At 40.9% G+C, this 18,599-nt stretch overlaps 1 protein-coding gene across 2 annotated transcripts; it reads right to left on the minus strand.

Annotated features, from left to right (window-relative positions):
* Positions 1-2,406: 2,406 nt before the first annotated feature.
* SFPQ (splicing factor proline and glutamine rich) lies at positions 2,407-17,894 on the minus strand. 2 transcript variants are annotated; one of them, XM_060019081.1, is made up of 13 exons: positions 16,972-17,893; positions 16,089-16,277; positions 15,420-15,721; positions 15,221-15,316; positions 14,131-14,327; positions 13,944-14,028; positions 13,499-13,616; positions 13,041-13,089; positions 12,839-12,960; positions 7,194-10,374; positions 4,046-4,093; positions 3,419-3,507; positions 2,407-2,496 (listed from the first exon to the last, which is right to left on the minus strand). In XM_060019081.1, the coding sequence occupies exons 1-10, from the start codon at positions 17,791-17,793 to the stop codon at positions 10,237-10,239; spliced, it is 2,118 nt and encodes a 705-aa protein (XP_059875064.1). In that variant the 5' UTR covers positions 17,794-17,893; the 3' UTR covers positions 2,407-2,496; positions 3,419-3,507; positions 4,046-4,093; positions 7,194-10,236. The 2 variants fall into 2 exon arrangements, with proteins under 2 accessions (XP_059875064.1, XP_059875071.1); XM_060019088.1 differs by lacking the exon at positions 7,194-10,374 and having other exon boundaries at positions 16,972-17,894.
* Between the last annotated feature and the right edge of the window lie 705 nt (positions 17,895-18,599).

Genomic DNA, 18,599 nt, shown 5'->3' on the forward strand with positions numbered 1-18,599 from the left:
GTCAGCTGGAACATGGTAAATGAGTAAATTATTTGGGGGAATGCTACGTCAGTGAACACGGAATGTTTTTCTATTTGGATCTTTGTCTTTTTCCCCTCATTCCCTCTTACCTCAAGCACGTTTAGAACCCAACCCACTTTAGATGCAAAACATTACATGCCTGATAAACCATTTGTTAAAAACCTTGAGGACTGGGGCTTCCCTGGTGGTGCAGTGGTTGAGAGTCCGCCTGCCGATGCAGGGGACACGGGTTCGTGCCCCGGTCCGGGAAGATCCCACGTGCCGCGGAGCGGCTAGGCCGACGAGCTATGGCCGCTGAGCCTGCGCGTCCGGAGCCTGTGCTCCGCAACGGGAGAGGCCACAACAGAGAGAGGCCCGCATACCGCGAAAAAAAAAAAAAAATCTTTGAGGACTTGTTTTGAGCTTAAGCTCCCCACTCGATTCCCCAATACACTTAAAATACCAACTAATCAACATACAACCCTGCTAGGCAGGGAATTTTTTTTTTTTTTTTTTGGCTGCACTGGGTCTTGTGACATGCAGGATCTTCAGTTGCTGCATGCAAGCTCTTGGTTGTGGCACGTGGGATCTAGTTCCCCGAACAGGGATGGAAGCTGGGCCCCCTGCATTTGGGGTGCAGAGTCTTAGCCACTGGACCACCAGGTAAGCCCCTAGGCAGGGATTCTTAATCCTATTATAACATCATGTTAAGAGGTTATGGAAAAACTCAAACTTTTTGGCCAAACCAATATACAACTTGTCCAAGTTAAATGGTCTCTCCCACGAATCCCAATCCTCAGTCCTAAGGATCTATTACTAATTTCCCCTTGTGGACTCCACAGTCTAAAAGCTTACCAAAATTAACAATTTCCTATTCTCTATAAAATATAAAAATCCTGGACCTGTTGCCTGTGAACCCTGATGACTACTAAATTTGAAAATGCCACATGCTCCTTTTTTGTCTTCGTGCAAGTTCATTTATGTACACCCACCTTTTACCCCAATGAAGAAAAAGTAGTATGTTCATCCTATTGATGACCAAACTGCAGTTCAGGCAACTTGCCAGATAATGCAACTGGGCAAATTTCAGAATACTTTAACTCCAGTAGCAAGACCCCGTAACTCCTAACCAATATATTATACTGTAGATTTTTGCCGTGAGACCCATAAAGATGCTAAGCAAGCTGGCAATCAGAAAGGAGTAACAGGGCTTCCCTGGTGGCGCAGTGGTTGGGAGTCCGCTTGCCGATGCAGGGGACGCGGGTTCTTGCCTGGTCCAGGAAGATCCCACATGCCGCGGAGCGGCTGGGCCCGTGAGCCATGGCCGCTGAGCCTGCGCGTCCCGGAGCCTGTGCTCCGCAATGGGAGAGGCCACAGCAGTGAGAGGCCCGCGTACCGCAAAAAAAAAAAAAGAGGAGTAACAGTTGAACCAAGACATGGACTCAGATGATTCTTGATTTGGGATCTCTCATTTGCCTCTCTGAAGATATGCCAATCACAGATAATCAGAATGATTATGAACACTTAGAGCAGGATCTTGGGCCTCATCCCTGGTACTGACTATACACAGCTTTTCAAAGCAAATTCCATGGGACCAGTGACTGCTGTGGCTTTCAACTCTCTCCCTCTGCAGTTACAAGGGAATTCCCCAGTGATCCAGTGATTAGGACTCTGTGCTTCCACTGCAGGGGGCACAGGTATGATCCCTGGTCAGGGAAACTAAGATCCTGCAGGCCATGTGGCACGGCTCCCCAAAAAAAACAAAACCAAAAAAAAAACACCAAAAAGCAAACCCCGAATTACTTTTAATACGTACCTCATATTAATTTGGTGTGAAAGATCCCTTTAACAGTTTGTCAAGTTTTAATGAGAGCTTCAAGAATGGAGGGGGCAAGCAGATTTTATAGCAAATTCCAGAATTTTACACTGCGTATAAAATTCAACTCCACTTTAAAGAAATTGCTACTCAGGGTAACCAAAATATGGTTATTTGGCAAGACGCAATTCAGTCTCTACTCGTTAGTGAAGTAATGTCTTGACTACCCATAACCATAATCTGATAATCCTTTTGTGATATACAAAATGCTTTTTAACTGCTAATCACATGGTAATCTCAGGAATAAAACTTACTAAGACTGAAGGCAATTTTAAAATAATGATGGCTAAATCAGGTGAGTTTGATAGTGTAGGGCCATCAGGTTGATTAGTAATTAAGAGGCTGAAGCAGCTCTGCCAAAAAGGCCTCAAGAAGTAGAGTCCTAAATTATGTAGTTTGTTTTATACTTACAACATGGAATGACTTTTTTAATGTCACCTAGAAACAAGTTGCTGACATATACAGAAAATTCTGGAAAACGGAAGAGTCCTCTAGTTAAAAACAAAACCAAAACAAATGGAAGGACAATCTGATTTTAAAATGTCTTTATTAAACAACAGGTTGTTTTAGTCCTCTTTGCTCTCTTCCTCACTGGTTTTCGGGACAGAGTTCACCGGATCCTGTCAATTAAAGGAAACAATTACTCCAAAAGACCTAAGAATCACATATCAAGGTCTCAAATATTTATCAGCATCAACCAAGTAAACTTCCTAACAGCAAAGTAACATTAATCAAGGAATGTGGTAGTAATAGTATTTAATGATCTTTAGATAACTAAGGATTAAAGAAGCAGAAATGATTTTAATATCAGACTCACCCAATGAGTTTATTAAATTTTACTTCCATTTTCTACAAGAACTTTCTTACAAGGCAGATCTCTAACATTCAAGACACTCCATTAATTGGCACCCTCTTTCTAGGTATAAGATATAGCCTCAATTCTTCCATTTTTGTTAATTTCAAACTGATTATGACAGCCCTTTATACCTAAGTGATACCTTGAACGAATGCAATTTCTGTAAGATGAAGGGACAGTAAGGTACCATCTACAAGTCACCTTTTTGTAAAAAAGTTTTATTGGAACACAGTCATGTCCATCTGTCTATGACTGCTTTCCAGCTAGAACAGCAGAGTTGTTGCCAACCCTTCTAGATCATCATCTGTATTTATTTTTTCTTCCATCTGTTCTCAACTATAGGTAATCCCACCATTTAACTATCTGATGAAAAACAGGGAACTTCAAATCTTCTGAACCTTCTTCTACATGGTCTTATGGACCCAGAGATGAATACAGATATATATTTTTATTTAAAACTTAAGTCCTGTTTTTGTGAGGCTTTAGCCAAACAGACAAGGTCTACCACACCTCAGAAGGCTGTAAAAATGTTTAAATATTTAAGCGTGTGCTATAAAAACATATTTCCTGTAAGAAAGTTTTAACGTAGAATAAATTAAAATGAGATATCCACACGAGTAGTTATTTTTATACCACCCGAGAGTCCTCCTGAAGGCAGTTTACAGAGTAAGAATCACTCAACTCACCTAGATATTTCATCAGTCTAACAAGTTGTAGCTTTCCTTCTTGATCAGCTCATGCTGTGTGATGTCTTGAGAACAAATATCTTATCCACCTATCATTAAAATATTAACTGTGTTAAAATAACATATTCAGTATATATTACATTTTTACTAACATGTACATTTTATTCTGACATCAACAGGTTGAATGAACCTGTTGAAAACAGGTTTTCCCTCCTACCAATGACTAGACAACTGTTCCTCACAATTTATTATGTAAAAAGGGATGGGATTTTGAATTGGTCCAAAGTTCATTTTAAGAGTACTGAAAATACATGTCTCCACTAATTCAAGCCTTCTTTTCTGATCTAAATCTTTCATCTTTTTCTTCTATTGTTTGACATCTTTGTAATAATTTGTAATAATTGGGATTTGTAATAATCCCAATCTTTTCTCTTTCCAACTCACATACACCCACACGCATGCACACACATTAAAAAAAATAAATAAGGGTATTATCTTAGGAGAGGCGAACATCTTAAAAAAGAGTCAAACAGTTTTCACCCCACATAGCTAAATCAAATTATTTAACCATTAAATAGAAGTCAAACCCAAAATCCTCTACAGGTTAAACCTTCCAAGGAAACTTACTTCAACGGAATGAACACTCCAATATCAGCCAACATCAATCATTCTTACCTAAAGAATAATAAGAAAAAGTTAATATAAAAGACAAGGGCATAAAGATTTGAAAATGCTAGTTAATTTCAAAATTTAAAGAGTAAATTCCAGAGACAAAGATTGGGGGCAAGTTACAGCATAAAAAATAGGAAGAGACTTCATGGGGGGAAAAAATCTAAAATCATTCTGACGTAAGGTAGCAGTAGACACCTGAGTTCGAATGAGAATTGTATCCTCTTTAAAATACAAAAGCCTAACTGCATTTTCACCAGTCTGACCACAATGAAGTTTGACTGCAATCCAAAATATACTATCCCTTATGTGAAGGTATGTGACAACGTTTACCTTACCAAATGAGTTTTAACATCGGCTCTTTTCATATAAAAGCACGTACCCTGCTCCCCACCAAGCATGTCTTCCATTCTCAGGTGGACTGACCACCTTCAGCAGGAGTCCACCAAGAGAGCCCTCCCCCTACCACAGTACACAACAATGCAGTTGTTATCCTGCAATCCTATATATTTGCCTCATTCTTTCCCTCTTAAGTCCTCACTGAGTTTTAAGTTAGGGCAGGGAAGCTATGCCTTATCGGGACAGCAAGGAACCTGAGTTTTTCTGAGGGAGAAGACATTCACCTTCACTATATATGCCTGGCAGGGCCACAGTGCACAAAAACCAGAAAGATCAGCCTTAATTCAAATTCCAGGTTTTTCTTCCTCCCTGATTATCAGCAACTGCCAAGGGTATATGAAATAGTTCCCTGTTGCACATGTACCATCCATAAGGGATACTATATCGTTTTGCATTCTTCCTCCATTCTCCAGATTATCCTATGCTGCATCCAGCCCCTTTTTCACCCTCCAAATAAATCTTTTCAGCACTGGTGTTCAAAAGCAACATTTTTATGTTTGATGGTTTACCAACTGTGAGCTTTCCACAGTTGAGTCTTAAAAATTGCCAATCATTATCTAGCAGCAATGACAGATGATTGGGAGCAGCCAAATCCTCTGAATTCTTTCCCTAATAGGCAGCCATTTGAGAACTGCACTAGCTGACAGAGCACTGAAACATTATCAGCTAAAGCCAAAACCAAATAAAGGCCCAGAACAAACATCCTGGCTCTCTAAAACCTGTCCAAAATCATTAAGGGAAAGGCAGTAAATGCAGGACTGTGTATCATGTCACTGCAGCTGACAATGATTAACAATAGGAAACATGCAACCCCCATTAAGGTTAAAAGTCCAAAACTAGTCACACGCATCTCTTTATTGGGGAAAAGTGAAACTATTATGCATTCTTTGCAGGTTTTGCAACCTTATGTGAAGAGCACCCATTGCATTTCTTTCATCTTTCATAAAGCACCGGTACCTGTTCCAAGGGCCTAACAGTACGAAAATGCATTCTGGCATCACACCTCTGAACTTCCGACCATTCTCATTAAAAATAATTTTGGTTTGTAACAAGAAAAGACTATGAAATACAATGCGAGCACCTCGGTATATAGAGTTATTACTGAAACCCATTTATCCCCAGCTTTTTGACTGAGTGATTTTTTTTAAGACCCTCTGCACTAAGATTCACAAATTACAGCTACATACAAATCAAAACTAGTAAGAATTGACTAAAGTCACAGGTTTCTCATCGAAAGTGCAAAAGCCTATTCATCGAGATAAGCAGAATGAAGCAAAATTACCCCCCCACCCCAATGATGTCCATATATTGTAACAAGTACATTCTCTCAAAATTGTTATTGACTGTTAAGAGACAAACCTGCGCTTTTATTTCTAAACAATCACTGAACCACGGTAGCAAGTGCTGGCCACCGACTTAATGGATTATGCCACAGGAAAACCCCATCAGGGATGCATGCCAATTTAGTGACACTCTTGTCACTAATACTGAGCATTATGTTTGATGTGCACTGTATTACTAATATAGAGAGCTAAACTAGTCACCATTTGCTCTTTCATCTAGCAGGAGAGTCAAGTCATTTGGTTGAATGGACTACGTATTAAAGTACAAATTTGTCCCCACCTTGTGAATCGCTTGCCAAAGAACAAGCCATTTGTCTTGATACAATGAAAGAAAATTCTCATAGTCATGAAGAGTTTTACCAACATTTATGCAAAATAAACCAAACTTTCCAGTTACAGAGCAGAAAACATTATACACGAAAGCTGTTTCTCATGCATGCTAGCTAAAAACCAGTTCATAGACCAAAGTTCAGTTGAATTGAGGTCTGGAACAACAGTCGATGCAAAGCTTAAATCCTAAGCAACAAAGGAAGGTGCTTTTGAAGACTTACTGTTTTGGTAGTCGAACAGTTTGGATTGTAACATCACATCCCTAAAGCTAAGGGAACCAAATTCAAAAAGCTACTCTGAACATTTGCAGTTATCCTACAGAATACGACGAAGTCTTATGATGGGGAAATGATTCCCAACATGTATTCAATAGGCAAGTCAACATGCCACACCACTTTCCCCCAGGTTTAGAGTATAAACATATTTAGACAAATCACAGAACTTGAACTATTCATGTTAGATTCCCATCTATGCCCCAAGTTAGTAACAGAGGTGTTCCGATGGAGCCCATTTAAAAAAATTTTTAAATCACATTACAAAAAAAACTGTACTTTTAGTCTTAATTCACTCAACCTGCAGAGTAATTACCAAGATTACACTCAAACTGATATTGCTGACCTATGAGCAGGTCAGTTTGCTACAACAGAAACTAATTATCACATGCTATACAGTCTGTGTCAAGATGCTTAAAAAGCACTCTTACTTCCGAAGTATGGTATGGTCCCCTCCCCCACACCACTGATGTGTTTCATGTTATCTTCAGTTACAATACAACTAAAAACCACACAACTGAATCAGATATACCAAATAATCAAGTTTGCACTTTTTATCTGAGAACTGCAACAGCACTGAATTCTGCCTGACAAATTACAGCTCTAAACCCAAACCCACGCAGTTTTGATATAAGCTAGCTTTATCATACAGGTGTTAGGTGCTGCACTGTAATTTCATTGTCAGAAGTATGATGTCAGAATGCCCACGGAATAAAAGTACATAGCAAGTCACCAAGTTAGATTATATTGCTTGTTACCTACCTGTATGCAGTCGGCAATGAGAATCTCGGAGCAAGCAGGAATACTACATCCGGGTCCTAATGTCCATTGCCATTTGCGGTACTACGTTCCTCACAGTTACGCACTGCAGAAATGCTGGCTAAATGCAGTTATGTAGCAGGCGACTACTTTAATAGTGCATAATTGCAGTCCAAGAACACCAGAAAATATTCCGCCACAACTTAGTGGCTTGCCCAAGAAAAGCCAAGTCTCTAAATTTTTATCTGCCATAATATGCCACTTATAAAAATTGCACAGGCGTAACATTACAATTTCCCAAATTATTATGTTTATATTAGTGGTATAATACATCTAATAAAGAGTGGTGGGGCTTATAGTATTTCTTAGAAGTTTACCTAAGCAAAGAGGATTATGGTTTCACTAAACGTTGAGCCAATGGGTTAAGTTTCTAAAACACCTATTAAATACACTGGGATCTCTTAGAGAATGCAGTTTTTAAAGATTAGGAATTATAAGAGGAGTAATAAGTTTAAAAACAATCAGTGTTCCTCTTAAAACAAAATTATGAGAGAAAGTGGAGGAGGAAACGGGGGCAGGTGGTTTCTTTAAATGAGAAAAATGGCTAAAATACTTCAAAAGTACTACTTTCCCTTTCCCACCCCCAAGTTTCATAAATCAGCTTTTAGGAATCTACTTTTAAAGATGATTCAAATTCCCATTAGGCTAAAAACTATCATATACATTCCAAGACTTGTTGAAAGTCTATTTGAGTAGCTTACGACCCTTGGTACGCTGCTGTTTCAGTGATTAAAGTCAAAACTTAGTTGAAACTAAGCAACATTACTTGCTAAACAACGTTTAGCAATTCTACACAATAAGGCTATCAAAACCACAACTTTCAGGAGATTATCCATTAGCATCCTTCACCACTCTTCAAAGGTACAGTACTACCAAAAGCTTATTTTAGGGGTCTGTGCCAGCATCCCTTATAAAGAAAGGCATGTAATCTGAAAAATAAACTGAAACATTAATTTTATAGGCAGATTTTTCCATTTCCCCACCAGCCCCCGCCCACACATTCAAGTTCACCCTCTGTGGGTGTCCCATGAACACCCCTTATTTTCTTATCATTAGTGGAGTCCCTACCATACAATTCAATCAAATTGTACTGGACTCCTTTCAAATCAAGACCCTTGTTTCCGGTACAGAAAATCTCATACATTATCACCAATTAATAACTTGACTTGGGACAAAACTTCCTCATTGATATAATTCTGGTAGAACTACTCATTTCCAAGTGTCTTGGTGAACAGAAATAATGAACATTTTCTAATGAGATTCTCTCCCTTAATTAGTACACCAGGTACCTGTCAGTCACACAACCAGAATTCGGTGGCATGCCTTTATACTCCACTAGTGTTTTACTTTTAGTATTAACAGGTTTCCTATGCACGAGTGCTCAATTGTTTCAACAACAGGTTTCCCTTTGTACTCAGGCACAATACTAAGCCTTCAGTATTTAAACAAAGATTTGGTTTAGAATTTTACTTTTGCCAATTAACACCAACAGAGGTGAAAAGGAGGAAGACACATTCCATAGTAAGAGTTCTATAATGTACAAATTTGAATGGAAACATAACTAAGAACAAAGCCAAACCATTCAGTTACCTTACCTACTACTTTTAGGAAGTTATTCCTCTGCTAACAATATAAGCATGGGAAAGCAGGTTCCCATTGTACTAACAGACAACAGTAACGATCTATTTTATTAATAAGTCAAAATGTCTCTAATGAAAGGAGATTCAATGAAGTTGACAATAAACTGACAACACCATCGAAAAGCTCCAAAGCTTTATGGTGGGAGGAAAGGATATTTGTACTGTGTAGCACGAGCAACTCTCCAGATTTAGTGCTACATCAAAAGGAAACTATGGAAAAACACGTTAAAAATATTTCACAGTAAGTATAGTTCTCTGCAACCCTATTTGTTATTAAGTCACTACCAGCTCTTAGAAAAGAAGTTTTTATAGTCCTACAGATTTTTGCCCAACAGAAGTACCACAAGGAGATGTAAAAGTTAGAGTACAAATGTATACATAGCCAAACCTACTTTATGATGACTATACCTTACTTTCGAGTTTAATTATTCAGACTAAACCCCATCTTTATAAATCACTTGAAGTAATACATGAAAAGACTTCATGTTTAACAATCTTTAATTCAGATGTGAATGTTCAATACAAGCCGTTCGTAGGGCTTGGGACTCGTTCTTTAAAAAACAAGAATGGAGGAATGCAACAAAATGATCTTTCCACTTGTTCTTCAGAAACTTTCAAGGAAAGGATAGATCATAGGGCCGTAAAAGATCCATTTAAGTCATACCCACTTTCTCCCCCTACCAATAGTCTTACACCCATTCCATAATCTTAATACACATTCCTGAATGAAGATTTACAGTTCAGCTTTGCTTACATAGCCATTTGAAAATACTAGCACCGGCTTGCTTCCTATAATGCCAAACAAATCAAATCATGAAACTATTCAATATGCATTTCTTCTTTTTAAAACAAGGGGGTACTTAAATGTAGAAAGCAATACTTAGCCTACAAATACATTTCCCAGAAATGGCATATGCCACTCAAAGGCCTAGACACTCTTATGCTTTCCAAGTGGAACACCTAGCCTAATGTGCATAGAAGCATGAATGGCAAAGTTGAAGATCAAAATCTTAACTATTTTTTCTATTTATTTGAAGCACAGTAAAAAAAAAAAATTGGTACACTTTGGAAATCAGTGGCACAAGGTACACTGCCATAAATTGAGGGACATTATACAGTTAAAAAAAAAAAAAAAAAAGGAAAAAAAGGAAAAAAAAATTCCCCTGTTTCAAACACTGCATTACATAATTTTACCTGCCCAAACAGACCATTTACAAATATTAGGTCAATAAACTGCTAACATCCATAAAAAGGTAGCTTTCTTACTAAAATGCAAGAATTTAAAAGATTGCTATCTAAACAAGAAAAGACAAAAACAAACTGGAATGAAAGCCTAGATATCACATCTAAAATCGGGGTTTCTTGTTTGGGCCTTCATACTCTTCTCTCCCTCTACCATATCCTGCCGGAGTTCCAGGCCCCATTCCTCTAGGACCCTGTCCACCCACAGGTCCCGCACCTCCCTGCCCAAAGCGCTCAGTACGCTATTGGAACAGTTAAGTAACAGTTCATTATATGTAGTTGATGTCCATGTGTGTTAAGTAAATATTTTAGAAGGTTCCGTAGTCAACGTTCGTCGATACAATCACCAATGAGTCGATCCACAGGTACCGGGAACATAGAAAGGAAAAAAGGGTAATTTGAAAATTAGTTTACGATAATACATGCCTTGTGGTATGTTCCCACTTGAGCCATTCTCATACACCTGTTTCAAAGAATAGATCTTCCCTGTAGTGCTAAAAAATTTAAGAATTAGTGCAGATGTGAAAACCCATTCCAAAATGAGTTTTAAGAAATTTCACATCAGATTAACCCACTGAAAAGCTTACACACTTCTCACTTTCAAGGTCTGAACAGGAAATTTAATTTCCAAGTAAGCCTAACAAGCCCAACCAGACAGATTCAATTCACTCAATGAAGTGACAAAGACCTACTCACCAGTTAGTGGTATGTGCTGCATAAGAAACCTTGTGCTTTTCAAGATCTTAAGACACATCTGCTAAGTTGCAGAAACCTTAAAAGGTTCAAAGTTTTAATAAAATGCTACCAGACTACAAAAAGAAAAAGAATAAAAGACTAATAGATTTAGTCACTTAACCGGCACAGTAACTTGATTTAAAAGTGTGTTGCCATATTCTCACAGGTATACCACCTTCAGAGCCATCACTGTATAACCAGAGACAATTATGTTCACAGTACTGTTCTCTACAATTGCAAATTGACTGTATATACAGCCCACCCTCATAACAGCCCAACTTTCCCCTTAGGTCTGTAAAAAGTCCACTGACAGTTATGATTCCGTGTTTTGGGTGTCTCCCAAACAGCATTAACACCAAGCTTAAGTGACTGCAATAAAGCAGGACTTCATTATTCCACCTAGTTTTAGGTACTTCTAGTCCTAGAAACCTATGTTCCCAAACAGAAAAACGCTACAGATATGCAAAAGCACAGCAGCCTGAACTATCTTTCAAATCCTATTTAAAACAGACCAGTTATTCTGAGTATTGCTAGGAAAAAAACAAAACAAAACCCGAAAACCAGAACAAAAACCCCCCAGAAACTAAAACGGCATCAGGGTTTAACTGTTCCCATAAATGATTTCAACATGCTTCCTACAAAATACTACAGGGTTACTATAAAAATACTAAATCCTAATCCTTCAAACTATTTCAAAATCCTAAAATTCTTAGGTTTTCAGCGCGTTGTATTGTATGTTTTATCTCAAAAAGGTAAAGAGGAAATTTGGGGGTTTTACAATTATGTTATTACAGTATCTTAGAACCCAGGAGCTACATGTCACATGGACTACAGAATCTTAACTGTGGGAACATCATGTCAAATTACAGTTACAAATCTGATACATACCTACACCTGCCTATTAAGAAGGATATAAACCAAAATGTTACCCACATTATTTTTAAAATTCAATTTGAAGAAAGCTAACAGCACTACGTTTAACCCAACCAGCTACTTATGATTCTAATTCTCAAAAGCCTTAAGTAGAGTTTAAATAGATGAGGCCCCATTCTAAATCCTTATGTTCTTATTTGTAAAATGAATCTAGTGAGCTATATGCTGCAGCTTCCCTCCTTTGCCAAAAGCCTGTAGGTGAACTAATCAGATTCAATTCAGTTGTGACAATGTACTTTTCTCCAAACCCACCTCTACAGCCAATACTCAGTTCTTCTAAGGATTGTAAAATCCTAATACAGCCACTCAGACCAACTCACTTGGTTGTTCTAAAGTATCCTGACAGACTATCTGTACAGCTAAAATATGACAGCATCAAGAAGGTTCAGATCAAATGCACACAACTAGTATGCTTAAAATTATCATTGACTTTTGCTACCCTGTAGCAAAACAGAGATGTCAGTTTATTTTAGAAGGTACACCTATAGACAGGCCCAACAGGTGGGAAACGACGAGTCCGAAGACTAAACAATTCCTTTTTCATGGGTAGAAGTCACACCAAATATAGGTCAAAGTCCTACACATTGCTAAAACATGCCTAAAGCTACAAACAAGTCTGATTCACACTTTTGGCAAATACCAGCTTAACGAATGACAGCTTGCCATTTGATTACTCTCACGTGGATGTAGAATAATGTTACATTATCTAACATTTAGAATTTGGATTTGCCATGAGCTATAGTGCAAAAGTACACAAGCAATATAATGGAAAGCACCTAAGTCTACTTATTGCCAAAGATAATTCCAACATACTACTAAAAGCATTGACTTTTTGTTGGCAACCTTATCTGTTTAGGTTACCACATTGAGTTCTTCTATGTTGCCAAAGTATTCCTCAATACTACGATTTACATGATAGGGGAACTAAAAGAGGTCCAGTCGCCTACTTAAAAACAAAAACAAAAACAAAAAAACACACACACATAAGTTGTGAAAACGAGAATTTCCTTTTGAACTATGTCCCACAGGATACATTACCATGTCGCTTCCCATCATGGAACCACTCATTGTTGCCGGTGGAACTCCAGGATTAGCTTCATAACCTATGCCACCACCACCACCTAGAGGTGGAAATTTCTGGCCTCCTGAACCATAGGGATCTAGGAAACAAAAATGCTGGTTACAACTCAACCAGAATACTGCTCTTCAGTGGTATTACTAATTTAATTTTCATTCTTACCTCCCATGTTCATTGCTCCTCCACCGCCCATTCTCATGTCTCTTTCTCTCTGAAAGAAAAAAAACCCGTTCATACACCTGTACTAAATCCATACCAAGCATTCTTGAATACAAAAGAATTTCCAAAGCTTAAAAAAAAAATTGTTTTTCAACTTAAGGGAAAACAACAATAAGGTAATTTTAAAAATCAGTAATCTGAAACCAGGTGAGACTCCATTATCAAAAGACCTATAAAGCAAGCTTCTTCCCAACCAATGAAATCTTTTGGCCCACCCAAGGAAAAGATAAAACTCAAAGGAAAAGGCATATCAATCATAATACACCACCTGGGTTAAAAAGAGAAAAAATGGCAGAATAGCTATAATATGAAAGGTTATATTTAACTGAATAAAATTTCATCCTAGATGTCTACAAACTTTGTAGAAAACTCCAATTACACTGCAAAAGAAGTTTACTTACCGGATCCATGTAGCCCATCCGGCTATAACTTTCCTCTCTTTGGCGTCTCATTTGTTCTTCCATCTCACGTTGACGAATCATCATCTCTTCTTCCCTCCTACGTCGTTCCTCCTCTTGCCTAGAAACATTCATCAAACATAAAAACTAAAGTTTTATCCACATTTTAAAAATTCAATTTGAAAAAAACTAGTAGTTTGCTTAAGAGCATTACAAAGTCTAGGTTAGAGCAAACACACACAAAGGCTGGGACAGTGACTAAGAAGAGCCCTAAAGGTATTTCAGCAAAGTAAGTGAGCCTTATAACAAAAATCTTACACTCTATTTCAATTTAAGCATTAAACCAAAGCTGCCACAGTATTTAACACCTCTGTATTTCATCTGACTCACCTGCAAAATTTAGGTACACTTAATGCAGAAGCAAAGACTTAATTTAACAAGATTTTACCTCAACTGCATCTCTTTACGTTTCTGCATTTCTTGATTGTGAAGTTCTTCCATGCGTCTTAATTCTTCCTGGCGTCTCATCAGATCTGAACATTGGAAAATTTTGTTATACATTCACATTAGTGAAATTCTAGTAAGTTCAAAAGGCAAACGACCCTAACGGTAATATTTCACAGAGAGTCCTTTACCTTGCCGCAAAAGATTTGCCTGATGCTCATGATAGGCATCTTCCATTTCACTTTCCAATTTGTCCTTTGCATCTTTCATGTTTTTTTCAACTTGTTCCCGCTGCTGTTTTTCCATTTCATCCAGGGACTTCCACCTCTGAGAATACTCATACTCAAATGTGCCATGCTGGGCAAAACGAGGAGGGGTTTCTCTCTCCCTGACAATATTTAAATATGAACCAATTTATAGATGCACACAAGAAATATATCTGATTTCCCCTAAAAACAATGGTCACTTCACTGGCCTGTTACTGCTAAGAAATACTGAAAGGTACAGATCACCTTGATTCTTAATAAGGTATTTTTACAGCAAAAACAATACATGTTCCAGAAAGACATAGTCAACAGTAACATGGGCACTGAAGATAAATCCTACCTTCCTCACTTTCTATTTCCCTAGCCAAATTCTGATTCAAGAAATATTTTTTCAACCCTTAAAAATGAGGATACCGGGCTTCCCTGGTGGCACACTGGTTAAGAACCCGCCTGCTAACGCAGGGGAAATAGGTTCAAGCCCTGGTCCGGGAAGATCCCACATGCCGCGGAGCAACTAAGCCCGTGCACCTCAACTACTGAGCCTGCGCTCTAGCACCCGTGAGCCACAACTACTGAGCCCGTGTGCCACAACTACTGAAGCCTGTGCACCTAGAGCCTCTGCTCCACAACAGGAGAAGCCACCACAATGAGAAGCCCACGCACCGCAACAAAGAGCAGCCCCCACTCGCCGCAACTGGAGAAAACCTGCGTGCAGCAACGAAGACCCAACGCAGACAAAAATAAATTAATTAAAAAAAAAAAGAGGATCCTTACAACACATCCTAACAACCATTAAGAACAAAACAAGAATGCATGTGAAATATACCTACCTCAGAAACAACACTAGGTATTTGAGTAACTGCTTCAAAACCTCTAGCTTTCTGAGCCTGAGGTTTTCATTATGCCCATCCATTTCAAAGAACTTTGCATATTTTAAGCAAAATTGAAAAATTACTCTAGCAAGTTCTCGTTTACACTTAAATTAAGAACTGCCCAAAAGTTCAACAGATCTTACTTTTGATACATTGGATTCTTCTGTGCAAGTTTTTCAGGAAGACCATCTTCATCATCTAACTGTTCAAGGGGTTCCACAATGACTGGACGAGGAGTTCTAACAACAAAAATGGTTCCATCTTAATTTTGTTCCAGTTTCATTGCATTTTCTTCATACAAGTTAATAAATAAAAGTTATTCGAATAAACATAAAAACTTACGTTGTTAGTAAGAAAACACCTTCACTGCATCTTTCAAATGCTTTTCTTGCTGCTGGTTTAGAAGCAAATTCAACAATGCCTTTCCCTGTAGATCTTCCACGATCATCCACAATTACAACAGCCCTTTCAATAGGACCAAACTGACTAAAGGCTTCTTCCAACAGTTCATTGGAAACATAAGGTGAAAGATTTCGGACAGAAAGGGCAGCAGCATGTGTGGCAAATCGAACCCGAAGCTGTCTACCTCTCATGGGTGTATCATCAAGTTCAGCTTTAGCAATTTCAGCTAATGCTCTAGATTCCTGAAAGCATCAAGACATACAGTCACGTTAATGACCTCAAAACTGGCTACTGCCCACCCTAAAATTGCCATAAGCCTAACTCCCGATCCTATTCTTCTGACAGCTCTCAGCTCAACTATCTCCAGACAGCCCACCCTAACACCATTCAGAGGAGGGAGGTAAACACCTTACCCACCCACTCCCTTCCTTTCTTAGATACCAACAATTATGCACTGTACAACAGCTGCAACTTTTGTGTGAGTGATGAAAAATTTAAAAACTAATTTATTCTTGTTGGTTTAAAACACACTATGTTTGTTGTAGAAAAAAAAGACCCTTTTAATTCCACCAAAAAAACACACAAACAAACAAAAACAAAAAAACTCACAAGCTTAATAAATCCAAATCCTTTGCCTTTGTTGATAAAAACTTCTCCTGGTTCTCCATATTTAGCAAATAATCTTTTGAATTCATCCTCCGTGATATCAGCAGGTAGATTACCAACAAACAACCGACAACGCTGCGTGTAAGTTTTCTCTCCAGGCCTCCTCAAGAGAGACAAGTTGGCTTTAAACCCCTAGTGAAAAAGGAAAGGAATTTTCAGATACCCGTTACCTCTGCAAATAGGAAGACCCAATAATAATTTTCGTTTTCCCCAAACAGGGTATGTTACAGTCAAGTTGCTCTCCTGTTCCATTTAAAGTCAAAGATGCTACTACATTTACGGGATTTCCAATGTAATTAGTCCGAACATCAAAGACCCTAAACCATCCAGAACAGTCTCGAGAACAGCCACAAACCTCTCTATAGAGTAGACTCTGTATCAGGAACCTCGTCAGCGATTTATGCTAAATGTCAAAATCAAAATCATAGTGGGCAAAAGTTAAAATGGTGGTGGGATATTAAACAAAGAAAACGACCAAAATTCCGTTGTCGACAAGCCCTGGGCCTGCGCGTGTAAGACCAGGACTACCTCGATCTCTCCAATCCTCCACCCTATTCTGGCTCCCAGGATCCACTAGCTTTAACAAGGCCCACCATAGCTTCTCAGCGCCTCCTTCCGTCAGTTCTCCGCCAGCCGGGAGGCCTAACCCGGGGTGGGGGGGGACAGCTGGCAGACCCGAGCCGTCCGCCCCTCACTGCAGCAGCCGGCCCCGCCCCCCCACCCCCGCGCGCAGGCGCCCTTTCCGGTCTCCAACAAAATGGAGGGCGGAAGGGGGGGGCCGCCGCCATCTTAGGGAAACCGACCCGTAGCGCAGGGAGACACTCACCTCGGAGTCAGAGATCTTCTCCTCACTGCGGCCCCCGGGCCCGCCGGGTGGCGGCCCTTGGTGGTGCTGCTGGTGGTAGGGCGGGTGGTGTTGCCGGCCCCCGCGGGGCTCCCCGCCGCCTCGGTGCGGCGGCTTGGGGTGGCCGCCAGGAGTGCTTAGGCCCGGGCCGCCGCCGGGCTTCGGCCCGCCTGGCATTTTGCCGCCTTTGGGGCCGCCGGCTCCTGGGCCCTGCTTAGGCCCGGGGCCCGGGACCCCCGCGGGTGGAGGCGGCGGGCCGCCAGCCTGAGGGGGGGTGGTGGGGACCCCGCTGCTCGGCGGCGCGGGCGGGGGCACCCCGGGGGGCGCCGAGGTGACAGCGGGCGGCGGGGTCGGGGTGGGGCCTGGCCCCGTGGGGGCCCCCGAAGTCGGGGGTGTGGCGGGCGGCGCCGAGCCGGAGGCCGGGGGAGCGCTGCCTACTCCGGGAGCAGGGCCGGGTCCCTGAGGGACGGCAGGCTTAGATGAGTCCTGTGGCGGCGGCGGCGGCTGATGCGGCGGCTGCGGATGCGGCGGCTGGTGCGGCGGCGGCTGAAGCGGCGGCGGCTGCTGTGGTGGTGGCTGCTGCGGCGGTGGCTGCTGCTGTTGCTGGTGCGGAGGCGGTGGCGGGATCGGAGGCTTGGGGCCGCCCTGGCCCGGGCCGGGCCCCAAAGGTCCGCGGTTCTGATTGAGGCCCATGCCGGGTGGCGGGGAGCGGAAATCGTGGAGGCCGCCGCGGCCGCCTCCCCCTCCGCGTCGGTGGAAACCGCCACCGCCACCGCCCCGACTTCGGAACCGGTCCCGAGACATGTCTGTTATCAAGGGGCGGTCGAGGCAGAAGCGAAGAAGACGTTCGGGGAACGTGGAGGCCACCTTGCTTCGCACAAGATGGCGGATGACACAGGCGGCGCGCCGCCTTTGTCCTCTTCTTATATAGGCCGGCTGGCACGGCCCCGCCTACTTCTCGATCTGTAGCTCCCAAAGCCAGTTGCAAGTACTGTACTTGATGACGCTAAGTTACGAGAAACTAATCTTTCCTATTGGCTCCCGATGAGAGGCGGGAGGCGTGGAGTGGTTGAAGTTTCCAGTCGGCCAATGAGCGGAAAAGGAGTTGGCTGTAGGCCACAGTGATTTGCTGGGAGATATTTGAATGGGTTCTCCAGAGCAATTTTCCCGTGAAAGCAAATAGCCAGGGCCCTATCAGCAGCTCCTAGGGAGAGATGTTAGAAGGCTCCTTCCTTTCTTGATTGCTCTTAGGAGCAGCCTGCTGGTATCCTTCCCCAGAAAGAACAGCAGTCTCTGGTTCAAAAGCATAAATGAAGTGCCTGCTATCTCTTCCACCTCGTGCTGGGCCAATAAAATTAGAGAAATAAAATCTTAACCGATTTCACACACACCATCTTACTGATTTTATTTTGGAACCTCATTGGAGTACTGGTTTGGTCTAGCAGTATAAATGGCTCAATAAGCTTCAGTGCCCTCTTTGTTAAAAGAGAAAGGCCTTGATTTTGTGTGTGTGTATATAGACTAGTAATTTACAAACACGAATCACAGAAAGAATTTAACATTTTTCTTAATTCTGCTACCTCAAAACACTTTATGAACAGATTAAGATA

The sequence above is a fragment of the Delphinus delphis genome, chromosome 1 (assembly GCF_949987515.2).
Source record: "Delphinus delphis chromosome 1, mDelDel1.2, whole genome shotgun sequence".
NCBI classification, from domain to species: Eukaryota; Metazoa; Chordata; class Mammalia; order Artiodactyla; family Delphinidae; genus Delphinus; species Delphinus delphis.

What these genes read in the sequence shown, in the direction of transcription:
- SFPQ (XM_060019081.1), bottom strand. Translation starts at nt 17,793, where the DNA reads ATGTCTCGGGACCGGTTCCGAAGTCGGGGCGGTGGCGGTGGCGGTTTC. An exon ending in AAGAATCCAATGTATCAAAA is followed by an intron (nt 14,328 to 15,220) that starts GTAAGATCTGTT and finishes AAATATTGTCAG; the next exon opens with GGAGAGAGAAACCCCTCCTC. An exon ending in GGCAAATCTTTTGCGGCAAG is followed by an intron (nt 14,029 to 14,130) that starts GTAAAGGACTCT and finishes TCCAATGTTCAG; the next exon opens with ATCTGATGAGACGCCAGGAA.